The sequence below is a fragment of the Drosophila montana genome, unplaced genomic scaffold, assembly GCF_035044405.1.
Source record: "Drosophila montana isolate Dmon_TW-CO22-7 unplaced genomic scaffold, ASM3504440v1 contig_3848_1, whole genome shotgun sequence".
Taxonomy (NCBI): Eukaryota; Metazoa; Arthropoda; class Insecta; order Diptera; family Drosophilidae; genus Drosophila; species Drosophila montana.
This window is the reverse complement of record NW_026998720.1, coordinates 4,705,297-4,724,777: the sequence shown is the minus strand read 5'-3', so window position 1 is coordinate 4,724,777 and position 19,481 is coordinate 4,705,297. Positions and strand designations below refer to the sequence as shown.

Sequence of the window (19,481 nt, the reverse complement as noted above, 5' to 3'; positions counted from 1 at the left end):
GGGGCAGGAGGTTAGTTAGGGGGCAGCCATGAATAGCGATTCCTGGCCGCGTGTGTCTTCATTTGCGGCAGGGCAAGAACCAAATGAAGATAAATGCGGGCACTCGAGTGTGGCGCGGTTGTGTCATCGGAAGCCGGAAAATCTCACGTACTCACACATGGCCGGCAATTAGGTGGACACACGTGCAAGGTGCACGCATCGCAGCTGCCACCGCTGCCACCGCTGCCACCGCTGCCACGGCTGCCATGGCTGCCAGGGGCTGTGGCAAGAATCAACTTTGCGGCAGCGATGAAATTAACTAATTGCCATAGCGTTGGCAGCGAAGGGGAGCGAGTTGACAAGCTGACAGACATGGCCAGCAGCTATGTACATAGATAGAGAGTGTGCCTCGAGCGTGTTGCAAGTGCCACATAAATTACATACGCACCTTTCCCAGGACAAGCGACGCGGCGCCTCCTCGCCCAGGCCCAGCTCCGTATTCCTATTGCCCTGTGGGGCCTCCATAAAGAAATTGTCGCCGTGCAACATCGGCGGTGGCGGCAGCAGATTGGATCTTGATTGATGCAGCAATTTGGCCAGCCGCGTGAAGGTCGTATGCCCGCCACCCGAGCCGCTGCTGCTCTCCGCCATGGCAAACTCGTGCAGATGCTGGTGCGGATGCTGGTGCTCCCTGGACAGCGGTGTTGTTGCCTCCGAGCATGCGGTGGCACGTTTTTTGCCCCCCAGGCGATGTGAATAGCCGCGCGACGGCGCCACGGGATGCGGCGCGGGTATTCTGTGGCAAATTGTAAAGTCAAGTGATTATATAATACGGCTACAGGCGCGCAGACAGACAGGCAGATAGTTGCCCATATGTCACGTATGTGTAAACAGTGAGGGAAATCATTGAGTAGGATGCACATAAGTAAATAATGCTGAGAGCAAAAACTATTTGGAGAAGTGCCATAAAATAGTAAGTTATTAATTAATTAGTTTTAATTATTTTTTATACGGTAGCGAGGATTTCCCAAAGACTGTATAAAAATAATAATAAAATTTAATAATTGTAATAATAATAAGAAAAATAAAAATAATAATAATAATAAAAATTGATAATAATAATAGTAATAACAATTTATATAACAATTTATATTAATAATAATACTAATAAGAATAAAAATACTAAAAGCAATAATAATAATAATAATACTTATAATAATAATGGTAATAATAATAATAATAATAATGCTAATAATGATAATGGTAATAATAAAAATATTGATTTTCTATTATATTTTCCTTTTTAATTTTTTCGAAGTTGAAATTTGTATAATATTTAGAAAGTTTGATATTGCGAAGTTAGTAAGTACAATCTGTTCCCCAATTAAGAGCTTATTTAATTTTTATATAATTTTTTATTTGTTTTTAATATTTATATTTCCATAACTACTATTTCTCTCGGTCAATATCTATGGGGTTCATTAATACAAGGCTTCACTGTATAAGTAGCCTTAACTATTTCTCTCAGTGCAAAAGACGCGAATCTGCTTTAGACCTACCTGAGTAGAAGCGAACCATCCGCATGGCACTCGAAATCATCGGACAGCTGATACATCGAACTATCGGCAACATGTTGCTGATATAGATGCAAATGTTGCTGTTGCATTGCTGTATGTGCAGCATGTGCGTGTGGCGAGCTGCCCGACGATTTGCGACGGTAAATCAGCGTGCAATCATCCTTTGGCAAATTCAATGATTTCACCATGAGCGTGTTGTTGTTGTTGTTGGTCAAATTGGTATTGTTGTTGTTGTGGCTGCTGCTGCTGCTGCCACCGCTGCCACCGCCGCCAGCGCCACCCGCGCCTCGTGTGAGCAGAGACCAGCGATGGCCACTGGCGCTGCCGCTGCGGCTTTTGCAGTCTGTGGGCGAAAATTTTGGATATAACAAATATTATTTCTGACTTTATGAAAGATATAAAATGTGTGATTTTGTATGTTTGTGTGTCTGTGTGTGTGCTGCATTTCAGCTGCGCTTTCCAAATTTATTCAATTTAAATTCAAGCTGAAAACTTGTCGAAATGTTTTAATTAATTTGCGCACACATGACAGCATATTATGCCCAGACCCGGCCACGCTCCTAAATGTTAGCCACCCATGCCAGAGCCGATTGCAGCTCGCCATCTTGAGGTTGAGTGGCTCGGACCACGCCCACATGCCTATGTAAGCACTCAACGTTTGAATCAGCAAAAATCTATAGTATACTTTTCAGCGCAGCAAATAATATATTTATGGCAAATTTATTATAGCGGGTGGTGTGCATGTGTGTGTGTTTTTTGTGTGTTATTTTTGATGTCGTGCGTGCATATCGTATCCATAAATAAAATCCCGACACTCAGATTTAGATGACAGCCACACGTGCTCCATAACCTTAACTCTCGCATATCTAACCCGAACCCAGGCTCTTATTTATCTTTTTTGTTTGATTTGACCTGTTCAGGTGCCAGCGGAGTGCTGGTTGTTTATTTACAAAATATTCACAATCCGTGCGGTCGTTCGGCACATCTGATATTTGCATATCCGCACAGTTGATATTAAAGTAAATGATTCCCTGTGCTTTATGTGGAAACACACTGAAGCTTACAGATAAAACACGATTTATGTAAATTAAAACAGGATTTGACATTGTTGATTGCTCGACCCTACGGCCAATAAGTATTAATATTTAAAAAAGAAATTATGAAATATATGAACAGAGAATCTAGGGCACAACAAGCAGGACTTAACTGGTATTAAACTTATTTTCTGTTTGGTTTTGAAACAGTTATAGAAATTGGAAAAGAAATTTATTAGGTTTACCTGGAATCTTACTGGCCAAAATTTTCGGCAAAACAGAAAATCAGCGAAACTCTTAATGTTGATTTTGATACTCATTTGCATCGCGTCCGATTAAACAATTACGTTTTGTGATAATAAAGTTTCAAATCATTATTCTTTTCAAAATAAGTAAATATTTTGCCGAAAATATGCCAAATAAAAGTAATTTTAAAATATAATTTATCTTATGACTATATCATATAGCTCACATAGGAACGATCGGTCAAAAAGCAGACTCTTGTATGGAAAAACTTTTTGTGTATCAAGATATCTTGACCAAGCTCGGCATTTATGCGTTTTACTATGCTCCCTTCATATATGCAAAATCTTATCAACATCAGACGAGTATACCATATAGCTGCCATCGGAACGATCGGTCGAAAGGTAGGTGCTTGTATGGCAAAATATTCTTTTTTTCTAACATATTTTTATCAAATTCAGCATTTACGAACGTCACTTTTCTCACATATCTGCAAAGCTGTAGAGAAAATGTAGCAAATCAAGGGTAGCAAATCTTCGGCGCCGTTTACATTCACGTTAATATTGGAATTTATGGAAATGCCGACATCCAAAACCGATTAAAACTTCAAAATTTAAAAAAAATTAGACAAAATTTAATTTTAAAAATTATCGAAACTTTTGCACGTTGTATCAATTTAGGCGACAAGTAATGATCAAAGTGGAATCAATTATAAAATTGGTTTAGACTTGACAATTTGATTTTATATAAAATATAGGCTAAAATGGGCACTCACTGAGGACTTTAAAGGATTACAAATAAAACTATTTGTTAAGAATTCCAACAAAAAATATATAAAAATAATTCATTACTACAATAGAATAATATTGATAGTTGCAGAATCTATCTCGGGCTTTTGGCAAGTCAGGAATAATGTTTTTCATAAGTATCTGTTGGCTTTGAACAAAATTAACAAAGAAAGGTCCTGGCTCTAATATGTTTCTGCAGCCTGCTTGTGTGCCAAAACATTATCAGCTCATATGCAGAGTCCTAATTTGTAGCTAATTGGGGTTTGCTTTGCTAGGCTTATGCCATAATGTTGTCAGAATCTAATAAGGGAAAATATCTTAGCTTGGGAATGCACTTTTTATTTCAATATCTCTTTTTTTGAGGTTTAAAATGTGAATAATTGCACTCAAACTAGCAAATGTTGTGCCAACAAGACATAACGTTTTGTATTTGTATTTATTTTGTGCCTAACTTGGATGAAGTTTTTCTTATTTTCTTAAAAATGCTTGACTACACAAAGGCGAACTTCGCATCGCTATCAACTTTCTATGGTTCGGGTTAGACCCAACTAGTCAACGACTAAACTCTTAACTGCTTTGGGTCCCTTTTACCTAAACCAATTTAATATTAGAATAAATTAATAAAATTTAAAAATACAGATATTATTTGAGCACAAGCCTAGTTCGTGCTTAATTCAACAATATTGAAGAGCGAAACGTGCTGCAAATTTTATTTAATTAATACGTATTTTAAGTTTAGTTTTAAGCCTGACCCGTTTTAAAAAATTCAAGCAAGCGAGACACCTGCTCAAGAAAGACAAAGCTTTTCGCTGAGTGTATGAAATGAGAAATCCTGTTGGCAGCTGGCCGCTAGTTACTTATAGATACATGTGCGTGTGTGATATGTTAATATATATGTATATTGTTATAAACCGTTACGTACCCAAATGAAATGTTTGTTTATCTGTGTGGAGCGAGACAACCGGAAGTCCTGGCACAATGATGGCGGGCAGGGTGCGCGACCGTAACAATGGCGGCGGCAATTTACGGCTGCCGCTGCGTGATTGTTGGCCGCTGCCCCCAACGCAGCTGGCCGCGCCGCTGCCGCCGGCGCACTGCTGCTGTGCCCTGCAAAGAGAAAGAGAGAGGGGAGCGTGAATGCGAGTGAAATAATAAGTTAATGCAATTATTTATTGAAGGCAACTGAGGCAGCAGCAAGCAAATGCAATTACTTTGGGGGCAGTGAGTAGTAAGAAGAGAGAACATTCCCATATCCCCCCTTCCCTTTTATACCACTCAGCACCATTGGAATTTCATTTCCGTTACATTTGCATGATGCTGCTGCTGCGTGCGCGGGAAGGGTGGGGAGAGTGGGGTATGCGGTTCTGTCAGCTGAGAATTACATTTGATTGTTAGCAGCAAAATGATTTTTCTAGCATTCGCCCCTTACGCCATATGCCACGCCCATGCGGCACGTTTGTGTGCATAGTAAATGCGCAAAGCTGTCAGCGACACGAGGCCTTCTGGCCTCACCCCCACACGCCCCTCGACGCTTTCCCAGTTGAATGCTGTCACCCCTTTCACAAATTGCTCAACTTGACGTATGATTGAATTTCTGGCATTCGATGCTGCTGCTGCCGCTGTCGCTGTAGCTATCGACGTCAGCAGCGCTGCCTCCCAAGTGTCAGCTGAGAGTGCTGTGGCATGCTGCTGACACGCCTACAACGCCCACTGCCAACACATATGCATACCCTTTGGCCTGCCTGCAATTGCGTATACTATTAACTTACATTTATCTTATGATACCCATTGATTATAATTAAAAAATAGGTTCTAATGAACATGTCTATATGTTTGACATTAGCATAAAGTAGCATTTCCAATCGAATATATATATTCCTGATCAGGAATCATTGAGTTCAAATAGACGTGTCTGTCAGTTTGTCTTTATGAATTCAGAAGTGAATGTAGCTTAACGCAAGGTTACTTTACGATATATTTCCCAATTGACCAAAATCGATAAACACCGATTTCCAGTCGATAGTTTTTTTTGGCTTATTTAAGCGTAAAGTACATAATACGCAAGACAACTTTATATCGACATATTTGCTTTTTAAGATCTAATTTTTCCTATTTTTAATTCCTCACCGCGTCTCTCCAACAACAAACCCTTTTCGTTTTTGCTCTACGCTCTCTGCCTCCCTCAATTTTACTCGCAAAAAAAGATGACATTTGGCAAAGGCATCCGACAATCTCCGGGCGCTCAAAATAAAGTCCTGCATATCCTGCAGACACACAGATGAGCTTGTGTGTAAGCAAACAGAGCCCTTTATATATGTTGGCTGTATCAAAAGTTGGCAGCCAGCTCCCTAAGAAGCGAACACGAATTGTGCGCATTATTGATGATTGAGTACATCACAAAAAACCAACAAAAATAGAAAAAGCGAATGTTTCTACACTAGTTGGGAGTGCCCGACTTGGAAGTCCCCCTATTCTAGCTTTCTTCTATGCATAAACATAAAAGGAAAAGATATCCAAATAGTGAAATATTCTAGATTTTATACTGTAATCTCCTATATTCCATATTCTCTCTCATTCCATATTCTCGCTCTTTAGATCTCCGAAAAATTTAGATATCGATTTTGATCGGGCTAGTTATGGAAGGAAGGATCCACATTTAAGAATTCAGGTCCCTAGATCTTATAGACAGACAGACCAGAGGCCATGGACAGTTTGACTGTGCTGTTTATGCTGATAATATATATATGCTTAATGGGTTCGGTGTTGTCTTCTTATGCCTGTTACATACATTTCTACAAGTCCAGTATATCCTTTTCAGGGTATAAAACGAAAAAAAAAGTTTGACGGCCACCCGCTGGCTCGAGGCAGCTGCACGGCTTTAAGTGGCGCCCCAGTGCGGCGGCAGCTCTATTGCAAGCTCTTGTGCTGCATGCCGCTCAACCTCCACCAATTCCCCCGTCCTCACCCTTGGCACTGCATAAAGTTACAGTCGCATTTTTTGTCCTGTTAGCAATTTATGTTCGTCCTTGTCACAGCAGCAGCGGAAACAAAAAATTCCAAATAACTGCTGCAGCACACACACACACACACGCACAGGCAGCACACAGAACAAACAGCACACACAACACATAATAAATAAATGGTATTGTTAAGAGAAATACCTTAGAGCGCCCAGCTTAAGCTTGGGCGGCTTTTGTTTATGGCCATATTATTTGGGTGCGAGCGTGGCAAAGTTCAAGTGCGTTAAGCGCAGTCTCCCATTACGCTCAATAAGTCAGGATCGAATAGAGTCCCCTCTCTACCCCTCCACACACTAAGGGCACACTTAGACAAGCTGTTATGTGGCGGCAGCTGTGCCAACTTTTAGCTGCCAAAAAAGATAGGTCGAAGCTAGGCTAAAAACTGGCTGAAACAAGCTTGTTTATTCATTGCAAAATTTAAATACCATCTGCAAGAGAAAAAAAAAGCTGCTTTTAAATTTCGTCCAGCATTTTGATTTTTTAAATAGTCCTTTTTTTTTGGCGGGAAACTAGCCAAACGGGCAACACGGCGTGGCACAGCAGGCGGCACCTCGCAAAGGCCAGGAAGTTAGGCAGCCCATCAGGCATCAGGTCGTCGTCAGGTTTTCGGTGCCTGCTTTTGGTAGGCTGCTCATTTACTTTGCCTTTTCAGCTGGTTAAACGTGTGGCGCCCAAAGCCACCGCCCCGTGCCACACGGCCGTGCGCCAGTCGGCGCATAACTCAAGGCGGATCTACATAATTGACTCGCAGCCGTAACCCGTACATTACCCAACAACAACAACAACAACAACAACGACGACAATAACGAGCACTTGGCACCTTCTTGCGATATAAAGAAACAAAGTTAACAAGTTCCTCAAATTACCGTAAAATACTTTAAGAATAATGCGACATAAAAGTTTATATATGTTCATTTGATAATGGAAAGACAGCCCACAGACTAAAACCGGAAGTGTATTTGTGGTGGGTGATGGGTCTTCGGCTACGCTAAGCAAGCGACTAACTTATGCTCTGCGAACCTGCCTAAAACTAGGACTGCAACCAAAGACGAGGGTCACTGATTCGGTCGAGTCCGGAAAAACTTTTAGTTATTTTTTACTGAGACCCACCTTAAGCCGAATGAGTTGCCAAATATATAACCAAGCGAAAACTTAACTTAAAAAGATATTATATTGAAATAATTTAACGAACCACAGTTCGAACCTGCGTTCAAGCATGTTGAGAACCAGTTGCGTGAACCAAACGAGTCGCTGGTTCAAAACTTTAACCGAATTACGAAAAGATTTTATATTGTTGGTCGTAACAGCCAATTGTAAAACCCAGATAATAAGAGCCAAACAACCTTAAGCATCCTCTTATATGAGTCTTTGCTAATATCCCTAGTCGCTAATGCGTTGTGAAATTCTGATTTATGTCTATTATTATGCATGAAGTAATATAAAAAAATGTGCACTCATCCATTTTCATTCCGTTGCCCGGCGGGCATTAGAATGAGATGAAGCCAATTTATTTAAAAATAAAAAAATGCAAAAAAATCTCGAGTCTCAAATGAGAATCGTAAAATATGTACAGCGAAAAGGTCAAGGACTTTATAAAAATGTCAGACATAGTTAGCTGCCTAGTCTTTTCACATAGTCAAATAAAGTTTTCTTTTATTTTCATAATTATTTTTTTTTTACTTTTTCTGCACTAGAATTTTCAGTTGTTTATCACCCTGCAATACAACTCGATTAAAACCATCTACAACATCAGAGCAAAGTTTTAAAGTGGTCAACCTTTGGGCCGGTAAAGTTTTGCCAGGACTCGCACACACACACACATATACATATATATATATAAAGGGCACGCCACAAAAAAGGGCGAGCTATGGACGTATGCTAAATAACGTATACGCACTGTGTGCTCTCTAATCTAGCTTGTGTGTGTGTATGTGCGCGCGTGTGTGTGTGTGTGTGTGGCGGCTGTGTAATTGCATTTGGAGCTGTGTTTACATGCGCGTGCATAATTAGAGCAAATGTTGCCCATGTAATCAAATCAACAAGAGCAGCAGCAGCAGCAGGAAATGCAGGGGGGACAAGAAAACGTTGAGAGAGACTAGGGAATACTCTCCAATTGGTTGCGCAGCAGACATTCGTATTTACCTTAATACCGAATTTGGTGTCTCTAGCTTTCCTAATATTCGAGCAGTGCCTAATTTCCAGACCAATATCGATATTTATCGATTTGAAAGAAATTGGGTTGGTTATCGAAAACACGGATAGGCCTGTCGATGATGCACAAGTATTGGCATGTTAAATTTTTGCTGTAACTAACCGTTATTATCTTCGATATATGCTAAATAGTGGCGAAATCAATATTTACTGATTTTGATACAGTATGTGATAGATCAAATCACAGTAAAGCTTGTTGTGCCTATCATATACAAAAAGTGCATGCAAATGTAAAGCTTCTCTCATACAGACAGACATCGTCCTAAACAGGGAAGCTATACTTTTTATACTTATTTATATATTTGTTTAGTTATACCCTCTTTTACGCATGTTTTTTTAATGGCTACAGGGTATAAAAAGGCAGCCAAAAACTGTTGGCTGGCTGCGCTGCCAACCTCTTGTTAACTCTTTGGCACGCAGTTTGTTGCTTTGATGCCAAAGCCACGCCCATTTCGTACTTTACTTGAGTTCGGCTCAAGTTTTATAATGAAATTAAGTGGCGTCGCATCGGCTGATAAGATGGAGAAGCTTGTGGGTCGTGGGTATGGCAGGGGCAGGGGCAGGGCGTGCCGCATTAATGACTTTGCCGAAACTTTAAGTCGCGCCCAGCCGTTGTTTCAGCTTCACATTTGCCGGATTTTTGTTGCGCCTAATTGAGTTTACTGCTACAACAGTTCTTTATTGTGACCACGCCTCTCCTTCTATACCGCCCACATCCCTACAAGTGCCAGTCGCTGAGCATGTGAATGTTCCAGCATAAAAAGCATTTTCATTACGGCAAATGCAGCGAGGCAAAAAAATTTCAAAAATTCGCTATAAAGCAAATGTGAAGCATCAGAGAATATAGAAGAAATAGAGAGGGAGTGATGGAGAGAGAGAGGAGGGGGGGGGAGAATGGGGGCAGCACGAGACAACGCCGGAAAGTGTGCAAAATATTGCAAGTGCTGCTTTTTGGAGCGTTCTAAGTTTCATACACAGCAAAAAAAATGCTTGTAAAATGGTAAATTGAAAACATTTTTGTAATTAAATTTAGGTTACAAATTTAGCTCAACATACTAGACTTGGCCGCATCAAATTGACAACAAAATTGGAATAAACATTCTTGCACTCGCAATTTGATATTATTCTTCGTTTTTAGGCTAAATAAAAGTAAAAGTCTCTCTAGCTCTAAGACTGTAAAATATATATTTCACTGGCGATTTTCTGGTTTGATTCTCGGTGCAATATAAAAAGTTTTTCAAGTTTTTCTTTGATTTTAGTTTGAGCGCAATGTAACAAACAAAGTAGTGAGCGAATCGGGTATGGACTGAATCGAAATGTTTTGAGAGAATACGTCCGCCCAAGAGGGGTGAACGCGTAATGGTAGTGTCCGTTGGGAGAGGATTTGCAGTATAAAAATGTTAAATAAACAAACAACAAATAATTAACCATTGAGACCATTGTTTTTTTTTTTTCAATTATGGTTCGCCTCAGCTTAAGTTCTGATTCCTCTTTAGTAAGCTTATCCTGCTTAGGGTTCGGATAATTATAAATAAATGATGGAAATTCCGGGCTAAAGCCAGTTCGGTTAAAAAAAGGTTTGGAGTTCTGGCACTTTAGTTTGTATTTCATTTTCTGCATTTTCTGCGAACTTGATTTCACTTTCACACTAATTATGTAAAATCAGTTTGGAAATAGTTTTGAGTTGAAATCAAATTTTTTTACAGTGTGTTCATGTATGTACTGAAGTGAGCAATGGATGCGTTGGTTGCCCGCAGCAGCAGCTGTTTTTGCTGCAACTGCAACAGCATTTGCAGCTTTGTCTTGCGCTTGCCACAAGCTGCTTAGCAAACATTTTGGGCGACAGGCACCTAAAGGAATCCGCTTCTAACAGCAATTGGGCGTACGCCCTTCAAGTGCCCCGTGGCAGCTGAACGTTGCCTCAAACAGCAGCTTCAGCTGCCACACAAGACACACAACGACGGCGCTGAGTGCGTGGTGCAGGTGATTGCCGTTGCAATATCCGTTTAAATCCAGCGATTGGCAACGGCAATCAAGGATTGCAAATAGAAGACTTTAAGTAGACGAATTCCTGTCTGAGCTGAATCCAAATAGCATAAAATACGTGCAATGCCATTTCGTTTTGAGTATATAAAATGCATTAAATAGATATAGTATATACCAAGAGTCTGTGCGGTAGATTGGATCAGGTTAGGTTGAGGCGGTTATCTATCTACATTTACTACCTTTTCCATTTGCCGACGCATTTAATGCAGTGCAGAAATCTGCAAGCCAACGTGATTAACTTTTAACGCAAAATAAATCCACTATTTTGTATCCAAGTGTAACCAAGCTCGATTACTTTAAAAATCCAATTACAACTAGTTATTTAGTCATTTAATATCGAAAATCGTTATCAAACACATATAAAGCATCTAATAAATATATCGTACCAGCCGTCAAGTCTGGCGATTTTAACAGGCCGCTTAATGCGAGCAGCGGACATTTATTATACAGCTGCGTTCATCTTCAGACATAATTTATGATTGCCGAGTCAGAGATAAAGATTGCCATAAAATAGAAGATGTCTGATTAAAAGCAGAGATTAAAAGACTGCGCTCATAAATATCTCAACCATGCATATATTCTTTTCTACATATACTGGCAAATTATATATTTTTCAGTTAACGCTTTTCATAAAAACATTCTGATTTCACTTAAAAAACAAGCGCTGTTTTTTAAGCCACTTTTTTCACTAAAACTTGCTTCTCATATAAAACAGAATATCGATAGCATACTTATATGTTCTAGTTGTCAATAACATAGCATAACATTGCATGGCATAACATCACGTAACGTTACTTAACTAACATAACGTAAGCCCTTTCACCCGCACTCTATAGCCGGTCATAACCAAGCTTAACTGCTTTTTAAACTCGTTAAGCGAAAATACTTTTTAATTGCTGCAAATCCTTTATCCTTGTAGGACCAAGCTATGTGTGTAGGCTGTTGTTAGCTATAAGTAAGCAAAAACTGAAAAGGCGCTACAGCAGATGCGATAAATTCAATATACTTGGATTTGAGCGGCTTAATAAGGAAAATCCTTGTAAAGTCCCAAGTTGCGCAACGGAAGGACTAAGCAAAAGGCGCTGAGCCAAATGCAATGCGAGCAAAACATAAAATGAAAAGCAAATTTCAAACTTCCAGCTAGAAAGGCACAAGGTGGACATGAACGGGGTAATGTCAGTGAGTGCGGTAGGGGAGGGAGGAGGTTTCTACTTACTGTCGGTCCTTGCGCTGCTGTCGCTTCTTCTTGAACGCCTTTTTCACGCGCAGCAGGAGAAATGCGGCACGATCCACGGACAGGGTGGTGGAGCTCTTCTTTGTGGCCGAAGTTGCAGCGCCAACATCCTCCATGGTGCGGTTTAGTTTTTCGTGTCGTTAAATCGACGCTGCAGTAGCTGTTGTTGTTGTTGTTATTGTGTGGCTGTTTTATCGTGTTTTTAAGTTGAAATGTCAATGGACGCTGGTGTTGAGAGCTTAAGCAGCAGCCAGCAGCGCGCTGACGTCACAAACACAGTGGCGGCGGTCTCTGCTGGCAGCGTTGCCAGCGCAGGCCGCTATTACCGCTGACATTTGTATGCGTTTTGCGTTGTTGTTCTTGCTGTTGTTGTTGACGCTTTGGCTTTCAGCTTGCTTCCTGTGCGTGCTGTCTGCTGCTGTTGTTGGTGTTGTTGTTGCTTATGTTGTTCTCGTTTTATGTTTTCTTTGTATTGCTACACTTTCTTTTTATTATTTGTACTATTATCTTATGCCATGTGCGTTGTCTGGCGTAACATTATATTTATATATAAGTACATACACATACATACACGGGGCACGTGCCCTTGTCACACATACTCCCCACACCCAAAATATCCCACTCCTTGCCGTTTAGGTATGCTAAGCAAATAATATTTTGTCTGCTTGTCGCAATGGGGCAAACAACAAACAGCAAGCAGACACACACAGCCAAACATCCTCACACACACGCACACATACACGCACGCCAGTAAAAACACACGTAAGACACATCTTACACTTTCTTATGCTTAAATGGCTGCCAGGCGTCGCCTGAAATGTGGCCACACTTTATTTTTTAACAGAAGGCGCCCACTCAACCACGCTCCCGTTCTCTCCCACTCTGGCACTCGCAAATGTTTGTATGCGTTTATGTATTATTGTTTTATTTATGATTTCTATTGCTGCTAAGCTCGTTGCGAATTTACGATTTAACGCATTAGCATAAGCAAGTTTTTATGTGGCGAGACCAAAGCGCTAACCGTGTGCCCAAGTCAGGCAAGGACCCAAGGACATTTGTCATGTGGCGCATTTTATTATGCCAGAAATTGAAATTCATGCAGTCGCTTGCCCTACTCACTTACGACTGACAAATTCATGGACTGCCTTTTTAACCGAGAATTGTTGTCGTTTTGCTTGTCATACCCTCAACTTATTGAAAATGCGTTGAATGTTTTGTACAAGTGTATGGAAATGGTAAAAGGATGAGTTTATTTAGCCATGATTTCAATTTACTCTTCTAATTTTCCTGAAATCGATAAATATCGGTTTTAAGCATATTACTCGGAGACTATGTGTGCTAGGTACATAAAATTTGGTGTATTCACAGGTCCAAAATTTCTAACTTTTTGTATAGCTCTTCCATTTGCTTTATAATTAAAAAAAAAAAACAAATTAATTAATTAATATCCATTCTAATTGGTATAAACACACATTTAAATGTCAGCCTTAAGAGTTAAACATTTCCATCAGACTATAAGCACAGCAGTTATTAAAGCATGAATTTTGTATATAATCGGGACTGAGGAAAAGAGGGTATCAACCAGTCGTGCACACCCAACTCGAGCTCGCCTGCTCGCTGTTATAGCCATGGCTTTTGACGGCAGGTAAATGAGTACGTGACCAAAAGTTTGGTTGCTTTTCTATTTTCAACACTCGAACAGAATGACAGGATGTCTGTCAGCTGTCAGCTCCACAGAGAAGGCGCCCCCTTAATGCGACACATTAACTCAAAACTCAACTCTCATTCCAGTGTCGCGTCTTGCCTTGCTCAGTAGATCAATTACGGATTAGCTGTCAATTTCATTTGTGTGTCAAAAGTAATCCATGCCAAGCTTATATGTGAAATTGAAATACCCTACCCTGACGCCCTGCCCACTTGAACGTGTCCTTACACTTACAGCAGAGACGACTGGATTTTGAAGGAAAGGAAAAAACATTTTAAGCACTCGCACACCTGTATATTTTGAGGTCTGTGTGTGTGTTTGTGTCTGCTTTGAGTGGCAGTTACCTTGATAAAAGATAAGCAATTGCTGCCCAGCTGAGCTGCTCTGATTCTAGAGACAACCCGCAAAGCGTCTTAGTTCTGGATTTTTGCCAGCAGTGAGCTTAATATTGACTTACGGGCATTTGCTTCACACAATTGAAAACTATTTACAGAGATGTAGTAGAAAGTGGGACAGGTGGGGACGGAGGCTTAGACAGTTTGTGGCCAGAGGTAGCTGCCGAATGTTGCCCGGCCTTGACCAATTTGTCGTCATCATCATCGACATCCCCCACACAAAGAAAATCAAAAGGAAACCTCGACACAGCACAAAATCCAACTTAATTCCATGCTGACAATGAGACCTGCAGTTGCTCTCTGCTAAATGATGGACTCCTATTTAGGTCACTGGGCAATGAAACTGGATAAGCTGGGGCGTTAGGGAGCTGCCTGTCTGATAAGGTAAACAAACATTGATGAGCTAGTTAACTAAGATAATTACTTGCCACTGGCAGCTATCTTTCAATTAAATGAATTTATTTATGAATCAGTCACGAAATTGCAAGTGGAATTTATTAATAGGAAAAATCCTTCAGGGATTACAATCAGCACTTCGAGTGGGATGAAACTTTAGGCGAACAATTATCCAAAAAGCTTATCAAATTAGAAAAAACTAAAACTATTGCCAGGTACAAGATGTTTGTTTAAAATCTTAAACACGCATTTTCACGAATTTTCCGACTGATTGGACTCTCTTGAGCTTGACGTCGGAAGTTTTAAATATTTGAATATTTATGTTTTAATATTTCTCAAATTAAGAACCAAAAGTTGGCATCAACGTATTCTCCCATTTGTAACCCTCGGTGTGAAGCTTAAAACGAAAGAAGGGTTGATTTTGTGAAATGTGTAAAACACGTCTCAAATGAATTATCGAAAAAATCTTTAAAATCGAGTTAGAAGCCGATCGGACAAAAAAGTTTCACAAAAACATTTTGGGCAATTTCCCACAATTGCTAGAGGAATTTTCACAAAGGAATTTTCTCAGTCTTGGCGCCCTTAACACGCTTCGAAAAATACACTCGTCTAGGATTCGAACCAGCATCCTTTGCGCACTTCCCTTTCCATTAACTAACCTTGTACTTGCCAGTAACTTTTATAACCTCAAATTTTTCAAGGTTATCAGAAACATTTAAGAGTTTTCAGACTGAATCCAAGAAATCGAAATCCAATAAGAAAGTTTAGCAGAAGCCAAGAATCAGAAGGATGCTCGGAATACCTGGAATAGTTAAGTATTATTGTGTAAATGCTGTCTATATATGAAATGCTTACTCGTTACCGCGTTCAATTGTTTTACGCCCATTAACAGTGAAGCTCACATTTCATAATTTGCAGTTGAGTTTAGAGAATCGCTTTCAATTAACTGGAATTACTCTGCTGATGAAATGTTAGAGCTGTGGACCGCTGACTAATTGCCAGAGTAGAATCGATGCGCATCGAGTCCTTTGACCTATTTAATATGGCTGCCACCTTGCACAAAAGCGCCGCGCAATGTAATTGACATTCGCTATATGAGGCTGATGCCGGGTATTGAGTTAATTGAATGGCATGCCACTTTCATATATACCCTTACCGACCTTATCCGACGGCTGACGGCCTTTGGCTGTCATTTTCAGTTTGAATCTGGCTTTGGGTCTGGCTCCGACTCTTGTTAGTCATTTGCAGGGGTTACGCCCAGCGAGCAGGCCACAAATGGGACAGACAGTCGCATAAATTGCGCAATATGACATTAAACTCAATCATTTTGCAGCATTGGGGCTTGCCACACACACACACACAAATACCCACACACATACACCTCTCAGTGTAGGCCAGGAATTGTTTGGCGTCACGTGCAGTTGATTTATTTGCCATTACGCTGAGCGCGAACAAATTGTGGTCAGCGGCTTGGCGGAAAACAAAGAAAGGATGCCACAATTAAACTACAATTTGCAGAGAGAGGCGAGTTGGGCGGCTCAAAAAAAGGCGGAGGGTGTTTGTACAGTCGACAGTCGGGCCAACAAAGGATCCGGAAAACGCACACAAGCGCAAAATGCGAAATCGTTTGACGTTTGTCTTTTGGCTGGGAAAACTTGTCAAGCAGCGAGGCATGAAAATACGTGCTTTTATTAAGGAAATCACGCACATGCGTTCAGTCCACGCCGTTCTGATAGCTACTTTAAAGCTGCACGGATTGGCTCAGGTAAATGCTTAGGCGCTGTTTTGCATAATTTTCTTTTTGGCCCGCGTAGTTAAGCATTTTTTCCATTACCCATAACGACAACAAGGGAGAAAGGTGAGCGTGCTCGAGACTTGTCCTTGCGCATACCCTGTATACAGGTACTTAATTTATAATTAAGTGTGCACAAAGTAAATATTTACAGCAAATAATTCCGATTCGCAGGCTTCATTTATAAAGCAGAAGAAAATAATGGGCTTCGAACCCCATTACACACACTAAACCACATAGCAACAGATGTAGTCTGTGACTAAAGCTAAGCTTTAATAATATGATCAAAAAAGGAGATAAACTGTTAAGTTTTTGATGAGCCAGTCGCTGAATAAAGAAGAAGTTAATGGGCTGTAGTGTCCGCTGGTTTTCAAGAGTTTTAAAATAATATTAAATATAGGCCTAATATTAATAATAATAGACATAATAATAAATAATAGTGATGATAAAAATAATAGTGAAATTAATAATAATTATAATATATTTATTTTTATTTTTTTAACTCCAGTTCTTCAGATCTTAGAATTCGATGTGCTCATACACATGTGGAAGGCTGGATTGCTAACATATTAAGACACAGCGTAGATCTTTATATGTACTTTATTATTTCTCGTCGCGCGATACAGAATGGCCCTCTATCGTCCGCGATAACGTTATATAGCCTGTAAATGTTTATGCTTATGTTACAGTGTGTGAATGAAACTGATTGATGTATGTATATATGTATATTTATGTTACTATGTGTGTTTATCCTGCTACACAAATATACGGAAAGACAGCACAACAAACAGACCAAAGGACACAGCAATATATATTATATATACAACTGCACATAGCCAATATACCACATTTTAACACGCAGATAACAGGGTATTAAAGTGGGAAAATCTGGCTGCAGGCGAAACAGGCTGCTGGCCACCCGAGCAGCCGGGCAGCCAGTCAACTGACCAGGCTAGGCCCATGCTGTGCTAGGACTGACTAGTCGGGACTAGAGCGTGCCCCAAAAAGGGAAATGAGTGCAAATTTATGCAGAAAGTAATTAAAAGTACCGTTGTCCACGGCTGTTGTTGCCCCCAACCCCAGCCCACGCTCGGCCATTTCTGTCCGGCACTTTTGGCTTTTGTTTTGCGTTAGCCTCTTCACAAAAGGGGCGTGGCTGCTTTTAGATGCTTTTACGATTTGCCAGCGCACATAAAAAGCAATTTTAATGAAGTTGCAACATTAAAAATGCACAGTCAGCACCGTTTGGCAATCGACCCCTGCCCATTCTCACACAAGCGGCTCAATGAGTTTGTTTTCCATGCCCATAGTAACCCTTGGCACCTACCCTCGCCCGCCTGCTGCTAGTAAATCCAAATAGCAAACACCTAGAGCCAACGAGCTGCCTAACCGACTACAGCTTCACTTAAGTCCAAGCCATGCAACTGCCACAGAGTAGCCGGCGCCAAAAAGCACAATCAATTTTATGGTGGCCTACAACTCGTTGGCGCCCCGCCTCCATCCGTTTGGGGTTAAAAGCAAACAAAAACTCACAAGAGTTCTCTAGTTGGGAAAGCCCGACTAGGAGATACGTTGAACCCAGCTGCCGTTTCTTTCGCTCATTCTTCTTCTTCTCTTAGACCCTCAATATAGGACATACATTCTTGAAGAAGTTCGGTCTTTGTTATCTGATCTTTATGAAATTTTCACAGCTTAAATATGTCACAGAAATGTGAATACATAATAAAGCACAAAACTATACTATTTAAATTAGGGCTTTTTTCAATTTCGTGGCAAAAGGGTAAAGAAATCGGAAAACTGAATTATTCTGCATCTGTGCTATAGTTAGGTATATACAGCTTTTAAAATTCTTGAGTTATAAATAGGAAAATACATAACAAAATCGATACTTATCGATAACATGGAAATAAGGGAAGATATCGAAAAAAAATATTGCACTATATCTTAGGTGTTTGGAACACTTTCGTTCTGCCAGTTAATACATTTGCACTTAATCCATATACCCTATTCGAGAATTTTCAATGAGTTCAGGGTTTAACAACACGCATAAGGCAGGGGGGCGTGGCAGCCACCCACTTAATTTAAAGACTAATTGTCAACATGTGGCCTCTGGCCCGCTTGTGAAAACACAACGGGCGTGGCTTTGCAGCTTAGCCTACAATTTGCAGAATGGACTCAGTTTATAAAAGTAACAATAATTTGTGGTGCTAAGACAGATCAGGAAGGATTTTAGTAAAAGGTCTAGTTAAACGGTTTCTTGAATGAATTTTCTAGGGCGCTTCAGTAAAAGAGCTAAAAAGTTGTTTAGTATTAAGCTATCGAATTTATTTATTTGATATCATTATTGTAATAAGAAAGACCAAGTCAATGTTGTGGAAAAGTTGTTGATATATTAAATATTTTTTTTTACAATGAATAGAAACTTGAACTGAGTCAGCAAAACAGAGGCAAGAAATCCGAAACTTAACCTCAACATATTTTTCAAAAATTATTTTTGTTTAAATAAAATTATCTCAGATTTATTTAAAAATATAAGGATAACAATATTTCCACAATATTTCTTTGAAAATATTTAAAATTAATTGAATACTTTAGAGATGAAAAGAAAGAATCGTAACAAGCTAGGCTTCAGACTTGCGCTCATTGATGTCGAAAACCTGGTTCATGAACGAAAGTAAATGCGAGTCATCGATGCGAGCTGTGAACCCAACCAGCGACAATTTCAAGCGTGCTTACAGTCAGATGATAAATTTGGTAGGCAGATTCCTGTTTACCATTTAAAATATATAAAAAATAAAATGGATAAGAAAAAGAAAGAATTATTAACACAAATTCCTTAACAACAGTAAGACACTCTAAGCTTAATAGATTGTGTGATATTATTTGAGCTGTTATCGTAAACATAATAAAATGACAGGCAACTGTCATAAGCATTGTCATCTAATTTTTTAATCCTGATTGTTGGCCTTTTGTCTGGCTCAAAATATATCCTTAGCCATGGGCAATATACAATTAACACGAAGCTCCTGCCCTTTATCTGAGCTGCGCGCCGGCAACAGCT

General features: G+C 40.0%; 1 protein-coding gene across 1 annotated transcript in view; it reads right to left on the bottom strand.

Moving 5' to 3' along the window:
- wake (wide awake) overlaps positions 1 to 12,263 on the bottom strand; it is a 51,300-nt gene extending 39,037 nt beyond the window's left edge. Inside the window, exons 1-4 of the mRNA XM_064697222.1 lie at positions 12,115 to 12,263; positions 4,544 to 4,728; positions 1,539 to 1,899; positions 428 to 775 (exon numbers count right to left, since the gene is read on the bottom strand). Of these exons, the coding sequence (XP_064553292.1) occupies positions 428 to 775; positions 1,539 to 1,899; positions 4,544 to 4,728; positions 12,115 to 12,248 (1,028 nt within the window). The 5' untranslated portion in view covers positions 12,249 to 12,263. The remainder of the gene's footprint in view (positions 1 to 427; positions 776 to 1,538; positions 1,900 to 4,543; positions 4,729 to 12,114) is intronic.
- Positions 12,264 to 19,481: the final 7,218 nt, after the last annotated feature.